Here is a 9,238-nt window from a genome sequence, read left to right on the forward strand (position 1 = left end):
ACCCTCAAGTTTATTCCTCTTGAGTTAGAGAGGCCAATGAGGTATGTGTTTGTTAATTGCCTTTTTGTATGTAACTGTTTATTTAGAAGCAGCCATTTTAAGTGTATTTTCTCACTTGTTGAATGTGCACTTTATTTAAGTTAAGTACTGTATGTCCTTCCATAGTTCTGATGGCATTTGTGGCATTTCGGCATTTGGAATGTTTGGCATTTTCGTCATTATTGGCATTATTGAAGCATAAGGCTACAAGACATGAAGACTTGTCCAAAATAAATGTCTGTTAAAAACCAAGAACGACCTGAGCCTTTTATTCAACTCAAGGGGAGTAACAGAGTAAGTGTGAGAAAGTAAATAGAGTATTGATGTTGCAGTTAAACAGAATTTTCCAAATATGTTAGGTGATGACCAGTTGTGGCTGGAAGTGTGACTTCAAGTGCTCTAGTGTTTGGTGGGGAGAGAGAGACCAAGAGAATCTGCTTCAGCCAATAAGGCGTTTTGAAGTGGCTACATCTGGTTATGGGCTGGTTTGTAACAGGATTAAACATCGTTGATCTCGAAATATCCTTCATGGTTGAAATGGGAAGTTGGTAGCACGAAGCACTAAGGAGGAAAATCAATCATGTATTAAGGCTTAGCCTGGGAGTCAGCATAATTGAGGGTAGGCATGATGGATATGCTGTGACACCTATCTAGTGAACAAATCAGTGAGCGTAGAGTTTCATGGTTGACCTACACATATCCAAATCTCTCTAGTTCTGTGTCTTCTTGATGCAGCACTGATCTCAATGGCACAGGCAATGTCTCACCAGCTAGTAGGTGTGGCATAGACTAACAATAGTCTCTGTTATGTATTTTGACCCATAAAGCGGATTGTGTTTGGTAACAAAAGATACCTGTAAGCAATTCTATGCACACAGTTTGCCTTCATACATTTTGCATTTCCTAATTCCTTACTTTAAACTGGGCACTGATGGATTGAGGTGTAGTTGCAGCCAGAACCCACCAATAAATTATGTACCCCCTTGAATACTCACTATTATATAGTGCATTCCAGCTCAATCAGAGGTTGTCTGTGGCACAATGGGGATCCGGCCGAATGCCCTAACAGTCATGTGGCATTGGTCCTGGAAATGCCGGGGTTTCTCCACAATGCCTGGTTCCCATGCCTCCCCAGATTACTCAAGGAGGCATGAACGCCTCTGGGTGGTGCTTGGTTATGTTGGCTGCTGCTAGAGTACCCACTGACTTGCCCAGGCTCCAAAGTATCTGCTGGTTCTTTGGGACAACTCAAATGTCTACATAACTCTTAATAACATTTTTGTGATGTACTAAAGGAAACCAAGACACATCACATATAACATGTCAGACCTTTTTCTACCTTTAATGTAAAAAATAAATAAAATGTACAATACAATGGTTGCATAATTGCATAAATGGTTCAGAATCAGCTTATCACTCTCAAACTTATATTAATTAGTGGTTAATAAAAACATTCTATAAATTAAAGTGAACATGATTAACTTAAAAGATAGTGCAGATCCTCTAAAACCTGTAAGATTTTCCCCTCTAGCAAAAGCCATGGTCCACAAGTAATATTTTAAATTTTATTAGAAATCTATAAATTAGATTAGTAATCATCACCATTATTTGTTTTGGCAATAATATTTCAGAACAATATTACATCTAAAAACACACACTTTTTTTATTATCATATTTCATTTGGATTACATAACCTTGTAGGTGAATCAAAACTAAATAAATAGAATCCAGCGTATAGAGGCTGAGTGAATGTGGTGTGGACTCTGTGGAGAAGCTTCATGGTGTCAGAGACGCTGTAGAAGGACAGAGTTCCTGCACTGTGATCCACATACACTCCTATTCTGGAGGACACTGGACCTTGGAGCACAGTCTTAATGTCGTTGTGCATGAAAAAGACAGAGGAAGAAGAACAGCGCAGACTCCAAGACTGACTGTTGTATCCAAACAAACACTCATAGCCTTCTACTTTCCTGCTTATCATTTTATATGAGACTGATATGGACACAACACCACTCCACTCCACCTCCCAGTAACAGCGTCCACACACACTCTCCTTACACAACACCTGAGGCCAGGATTCAAATCTTTCTGGATGATCAGAGTATTGCTGTTGTGTCTTACTCCATGTCACCACTCTGTTCTTCTCAGACAGAATTAGCTCACGATGTGCTGTGTTTGGATCCAGAGTCAGATAACAGAAATCTACAGTAATGAAATATCCACATGTTAGATGTTAATCACAGGATTTATAATAAGTGTGTGTGAAACACCTGTCTGTGTTTCTGTCTTTTATTCATTCTATAGCAGGCGTCATCGGGCATCGAGGCAGGATACACCCTGGACGGAGTGCCAACCCATCACAGGGCACACACACTCTCATTCACTCACTCACACACATTACGGACAATTTTCCAGAGATGCCGGTCAACCTACCATGCATGTCTTTGGACCGGGGGAGGAAACTGGAGTACCCGGAGGAAACCCCCGAGGCACGGGGAGAACATGCAAACTTCACACACACAAGGTGGAGGCGGGAATCGAACCCCCAAACCTGGAGGTGTGAGGCAATCGTGCTAACCACTAAGCCACCGTACCCTCTTTTCTGTCTTTTAAATTTTTTTTATATTTTATTTTAAATATTACCCACCATCAGTCAGGTTTAAAGATGGTTCAGATAAACAATACACATATTTTGTGTGTGTGTGTTTGTGTGTGTGTGTGTGTTTTACACTTACACAGCAAAAAATCTTCTCTGCTTTTTAGTTCTGAGGGTAAAATCATCTGAATTGCTGCAGCTGTAGAGACACAGACAAAATTATATGGAAACAGTTTCAACCATGAATAGGAAAAATTGGATTCCTCACTGGTCTCAGAGAGAAATGTCAACAATATCGATGTGTATATAAATATCCATGTTAACTTCTTTGTTGATGAAGCTGGACATGTATGTGAAATTAGCATGAGGTTTATTCAGGGAAAACCAATAGTCGTGTGTAATTATTGTTTTGTTCGTGTCACAAGCAAATATAAAAATAATAACGTAACGATTGTCTTTTGTTCCAGTTAAACGGCTCACAAGCACTTTCTGTCTGCCTTATTTCTATCTGATAATTGTGGATTAAGCATAGAATTGGCATCGGTCACTGTACATAAGGTGCAAATATCTTTTCATTTTATGTAAATTATGCTTGCTTCTTTTTCTTTTAGTTTCAATTGTACGGCTCTCTTTACAAAATTGGATTAAAAAATATTTGCTTCACCTTCTACACAGACTTTTTTGACTTTCTTCTCACAGATTTCCTCGACATGTTTTTTCAGATCTGAGAGAGATTTCCTCACTCCATCAAATGAGAGATGTTGATTGACAGTGAAGCTGAGTGAGTCGTCACATCCAGGAGAAACACAGAGAGACGGGAAACTCTACAGAGAGGAAACATCATAGAGAAGGAGAAAAGTGGACGAGAGGAACGAATGAATCTCAGACTGAATCAGAACAAAGACACACTTGTGATCTCAGACAGGAACATTTCTTGTTGCTGTAATGATCTTTTAGGAGGAAACTTTGTGAGGAACAGCTCCCTCTGTAGATCAGACAGTGATTGTTACCTGGAGGAAGTGGATGTCATCGTGTGTGTGTGAAAGCTGCTCCATCTCAGTGACTCTCCTCTTAAGATCAGCAATCTCCTGCTCCAGTTGATTCAGGAGTCGTTCCACTCGACTCAGATCAGCTTTCTCCTGAGCTCTGATCAGCTCCGTCACCTCTGAGCGCTTTTTCTCCATAGAGCTGATCAGCTCATTGAAAATCCTCTCACTGTCAAATGCTGCTTCCTGTGAACGCCTCTGTTATAACACACACATTAGATTAAATTCCATTTTTAGATCAGCTCTTTTTTTTTTGACTGTGACACTATATTATTCATATTATATGTATGTGTTTACTCCTCACCTTAATGATGTCTACAGTCTGTTTCAGCTCCTGCACCTTCTTTAGCTTTTCCTGGATCCTCTGCTGGGATTTCATCTGCTCCTTCTTTAGCTCATTCTGAGAACAAGTAAAATGTTTTATTATTTCGGAGTTGAGCTTTCATTCATTCATTCACTCACTCACTTACTCTCACTCATTTTCTACCACTTATCCGAACTTCTCGGGTCACGGGGAGCCTGTGCCTATCTCAGGCGTTATCGGGCATCAAGGCAGGATACACCCTGGACGGAGTGCCAACCCATCACAGGGCACACACACACTCTCATTCACTCACGCAATAACACACTACGGACAATTTTCCAGAGATGCCAATCAACCTACCATGCATGTCTTTGGACCGGGGGAGGAAACCAGAGTACCCGGAGAAAACCCCTGAGGCACGGGGAGAACATGCAAACTCCACATACAAAGCGGAGGTGGGAATCAAACCCCCAACCCTGGAGATGTGAGGCGACCACTAACCACCGTGCCCCCCTCCCCCACTCAAGAACTTTACATGGCAAATATAACTGCAACAAAAGTGTTAAACATCTGGTAACTTCCTAGAAATCCCAGTTTCAGCACTCGTGATGTGGATCCGATATAAAGGGGCTTTATTTAGACCATACTAAGCATTTTTTCAATCGGAAATCGGTGTGATTGATAATCAAACATAAGCACTTATGTACGTCGCTCTGGATAAGGGCGTCTGCCAAATGCTGTAAATGTAAATGTAAATGTAAATAGCTCTTAAGGAACTCGACGCTGCATCATGGCTGATGCTATGGAAACACCCTTTGAGGAAGTGGTGTCTGAATCTATTGGCTAAAGAAGTCATATGACAAAGTGGAGCATTTCAGCAAGACCATATAAAGACATCTAGGTCACATTACTCAAGCTTCTTTGTCTTCAGGGAGTGCTCGATGTATGAATGTCAATTATGTCTCACTTCTTGAATTGTGTCTATTAATCTTGAATTTTTGTGTTATATTATCCTTTGTATAATATAATTGTTCTTGTATTATGTAATGTATGTACTGTAAAGCTGCTTTGAGACAATGTCCATTGGTAAAAGCACTTCAAAAATTTTTATTTGAGTCTCAGGCTCAACCTAGGGTACTCAAAGAGCCAGCTTCTTGGGGTAGTTCGCTATTCAGCCACGACATGTACGGTACGTCCCAGGTTGCCTGTTATAGGTGGCCCTCTACTATCCCACTAGCAGTCTTACTTGCAGACCTAATTTCTCTTCTGGTTGGTGTTCCTTGAATAATTTTTGTCAGTACAAGCCTCCTCTTCCAGGCACAGGGAGCAATTCTCCATCCCTGCCTTGAGATTTGGAACCTCTGTGTCTGGCTCCTAGACTCAGGTCTCCCAAACAAGGTTCCAGAGGCTATGTTGAATGCTAGGGTATCTCCCATGTGGAGACTATACACTTTGATGTGGAGGTTCTTTTACATGTGGTGCAATCGGCGATGTCCAGATCATTTTCCTGTTAGTACAGTGTTTGATTTCCTGCAGACATTCCTCTTTGAAGTCCTGTCACACTCCACATTAATTTGTAATTGTCAGCCATTGCTGTAAGTCACTTTTTTGTTCTCATGGTTTTTTGTGTAGTGCCAGGCAGCTGTGACTCAGCTTTTGAGACTTCTCATTGGTCCTGGAAGAGCTCGAAGCTCCTGGGCTCATTTCACTAGGGCTATCATCTTGACCAGTACTCTAGCTAGAGGTGTTCCCTTCCAGGATATTTGCACTGCGGTGGATTGGTCCTGGACGGTACTCCTGGATCTTGGCTCTTACAGGGTTAGTGTTGCTGTGCTCCCAGCCTCTTTATACCCTTTCATGACCTACATCAGGGCACACACCTTTGCTGTCGTAGACAGCCCCGGATAGGAATGTCATGCCATCAGTGCACTTGCTGATGTGGTTGGTCACTGATGTCACTAGATAGCTAGCCTAAATATTTTAGCTAATCTAAATGCAGCTGGACCTTATCAGATATAACCAATCATAGCAGCAGCACTATTTTTTATTTGCAACTATTTACCCTCCTGGAGAAAAGGAGATAATGTAATGGGGTGTGGCACACTCAGGAGGTAAGATAAGTTCATTGGCTGTAAAGTGACACTGCCGGGCCACTGGGAGAGATGGAAGATACTGATTCACCCTTCCAGCCCCTGGATCATGCTTTGTCACCACCGGAGATCTTCACTGCAGAGAGTAATCCCTCCAACCCCCCAACCCCACTGACTTCCATCATCACTGTCTCGGGTGCCCTGGGAAGGCTGAGTTGCTGCATGATTAATATTAATACTCATTTCTAATCATAGTATTAGTATTAATCTGCCAAAAGAGTAAAAAATGATTCATGTAACTTTTGAGGAAGGTTTTAGGTTTACACTGATGTTTTCTCTTGTGGTTTTTTTTTTTTTGTTTTTTTTTTTGGACAGAGCAGTAAAATGCAGCACTATGTTTTATTAGACTATGTATACAGTGTAATAATTACTGAACCAGTCTAGCCTACTTGTGTTAAACTGGCACTATTTTTTTGTTATTTTTAAAGGAAAAAAATATCAATTTGATTTTAATGTAATCTTTTTATTTGGGTGGACTTCAGTCCATTTTTGTTAATTTACATCACAAGTGCTTGTGGAAGGTTGCCTTATTATTTTAAGCCAATTCAACGTCTACCAGAACTAAAAACAGAACATAATGCAAACTTTAACAACGTAACAGCACAGTTAAAGGTTAAACATGGCCATGTATTTGTTAGATATAAAATGCTATAAGAATATTCAGGTGGCCTAATAGTTAGAGTGTCTGACTCCTAACCCTAAGGTTGGTGGGGGGTTCGAGTCTCGTGACTGGCCCGGAGCAGTGGACAGCCATTTATGCTGCAGAGCTCCCTGGGCTCTGCAGCATAAATGGCTGTCCACTGCTCCGGTTGTGTGTTCACTGCTCTGTGTGTGTGCACTTTGGATGGGTTAACCCTCCTATTGTCCTCTAATACAAATTAGGAGCGCTGAGTCAACTTGACCTTGTTTGTTTTGACTGCTTATAAAAAAAAAGGAAAAAAAGTTGATGCACAATTACAGGCTGGTTTATTTCACAGGCAGGAGATTGTTTTGAAACCATTTTGACCATTTTCAATGTCAGCAAATAATAAAACCTGTTTTTTTTTTCAGGTCACATTGACTTGAATGCTTATAAATCAAAAATTCTACAATGATCACCATTCTGTGTGTAATATCTATTTTACACTTGTAATATCTATTTTGCCCACCTGATGTCATCTGATCAACCAACAACAGGCCACACACACACACACATACTTAAAAACATGCCATAATTTCATGTGAATAAAACTTTGTTTACCTCCTTATGTTTTTTTTTATTATACTTAATCTATGAACGATAAACCTTATGAAATTTTGCCATGTTTTGAGTAAAATAAGCAGAAATTATTAAATATTATTTTGGATAACGACTGACTGATAAATGTCAAACATTACACAGCATATCTCCAGGCCAAAGCTGACTGATGCAACTAAATTCATAAATAAGAGAGAGGAAAAAAATTGTTTTGAATATGAAAACACACAGTGTGTGTGTGTGTGTGTGTGTGTGTGTGTGTGTGTGTGTGTGTGTGTGTGTGTGTGTGTGTGTATGTGTGTGTGTGTATAAAAAGATTGTTGGTAGAAGAAGAGAAGAGAAAATATTGTGCCCAGCTGGAAAAATGCATATACAGTAACAAGTGTGAAATATTTACAAATGATTGTTTTTGTTTTTTTGGAGGCCCAATGAATTGCAATGCCCAATGCTTGTGTGTGTGTGTGTGTGTGTGTGTGTGTGTGTGTGTGTGTGTGTGTGTGTGTGTGTAGCATAATTTCGGTAGATCATATTTTGCCCTTTGCTAGGCGAAGGCATATCAGAAGTGTGAAATATTTACTAAATGTGGCCGGGTCAAAAAGACCCAAGCTGTTCCAAAACGCAAAGTATATATTGTTCTGAACACATAGTTCAACGAAAATAGACAAAATTAATTTTGCTTGCAAAGTTCGGGTCAAAAAGACCCAGGGAAAATAGGAAGGTTAAACGCAGAGAACAAATTCTGAGTATGGGTCGCCGTATGTCACGTCATGTCACGTCATGTGTTAGCTGTTTAGAGTGCACCAAACTCTCTGACATGTTTAACATTTCCTTGCCAAATAAACTTGATTTTAACTATAAAAATCTATACAATGGGATTTAGACATACAGACTGTTATATTTATTCAACTAAATATAAATTATATTAGAGAGAGAATCTGAATAAATGCACTTGAAAAGTATAATGGTATACAGTTTCTACCTGTTTTTCAGTTCGTTTTGCTTCAGTTGTGACAGTATCGTGACCTTTGTGTCTGTCTAATGTACACAAGTAACAGATGAAGCTTTGGTCAGTACGACAGTAGATCCCCAGTAATTTGTCATGTTCAGAGCAGATCTTCTCCTTGAGCTCTGCACAGGCTTCAACTAACTTGTGTTTCTTGAAGACAGGAGACTGATAGTGAGGTTGAAGATGATCTTCACAATAGGAGGCCAAACACACCAGACATGTCCTGAGAGCTTTGCGTTTTCTTCCAATGCAAGAATCACATTCCACATCAGGTCTAGCATAACAGCGAGCAGGAGAAGCAGCTTGGAGTTCAGTCTTCTTAAGTTCCTCCACCATTTCAGCCAGCATGTTGTTCCTGCGTAGAACAGGCCTTGGAGTGAAAGACTCTCTACACTGAGGACAGCTGTAGATGCCCTTCTGATCTTCTTTATCCCAGAAGCCATTAATACACATCTTACAGAAATTGTGGCCACAGGGAGTAGTCACTGGATCCTTTAGGAGTTCCAGACAGACTGGACAGCTGAACCGATCCTGATCTGTCGACATACCAGCCTCAGCCATTTGCTCTGAGTCTCGCTTTGATAAAGCGAGAGAGAATGAGGAAGAGAGAGAGGTGTGTGTGTTGGGGTTGGGATAACGAATGGAGTTACGAAGGGAGGGGTGGAAGGCAGGCCACATCGCGTTTTATAAGTTTCGTTTACTGTGAAGTGTGCTTTCTGGTTTTGTCTGTGGTGTAGCGTGAGAGAGAGATTGGGTGTGGCTACAAACACACTATTGAGGTATATAGAATGTTTATAGTGTAAATGAGCTTCCCTGCGGTTTAAAGATTCAGATTAACTAAATATTGACTTCCTATAAAT

General features: G+C 40.5%; 1 protein-coding gene across 1 annotated transcript; it reads right to left on the bottom strand.

Moving 5' to 3' along the window:
* Nucleotides 1–1,362: 1,362 nt before the first annotated feature.
* LOC113661723 (E3 ubiquitin/ISG15 ligase TRIM25-like) lies at nucleotides 1,363–9,012 on the bottom strand. Its single transcript, XM_027176155.2, has 6 exons — nucleotides 8,352–9,012; nucleotides 3,986–4,081; nucleotides 3,646–3,879; nucleotides 3,300–3,459; nucleotides 2,775–2,834; nucleotides 1,363–2,241 (listed from the first exon to the last, which is right to left on the bottom strand). The coding sequence occupies exons 1-6, from the start codon at nucleotides 8,937–8,939 to the stop codon at nucleotides 1,709–1,711; spliced, it is 1,671 nt and encodes a 556-aa protein (XP_027031956.2). The 5' UTR covers nucleotides 8,940–9,012; the 3' UTR covers nucleotides 1,363–1,708.
* Nucleotides 9,013–9,238: the final 226 nt, after the last annotated feature.

Source organism: Tachysurus fulvidraco, chromosome 11 (genome assembly GCF_022655615.1).
Source record: "Tachysurus fulvidraco isolate hzauxx_2018 chromosome 11, HZAU_PFXX_2.0, whole genome shotgun sequence".
Classification (NCBI taxonomy): Eukaryota; Metazoa; Chordata; class Actinopteri; order Siluriformes; family Bagridae; genus Tachysurus; species Tachysurus fulvidraco.

Bases quoted from the DNA above. Each gene is read 5' to 3' on its own strand.
- LOC113661723 (XM_027176155.2), bottom strand. From the start codon at position 8,939: ATGGCTGAGGCTGGTATGTCGACAGATCAGGATCGGTTCAGCTGTCCA. The intron at 4,082-8,351 runs GTAGAAACTGTA...ACTTGTTCTCAG, and splicing joins CAAAACGAACTGAAAAACAG to AATGAGCTAAAGAAGGAGCA. The intron at 2,835-3,299 runs GTGAAGCAAATA...GTGTCTCTACAG, and splicing joins CAAAAAAGTCTGTGTAGAAG to CTGCAGCAATTCAGATGATT.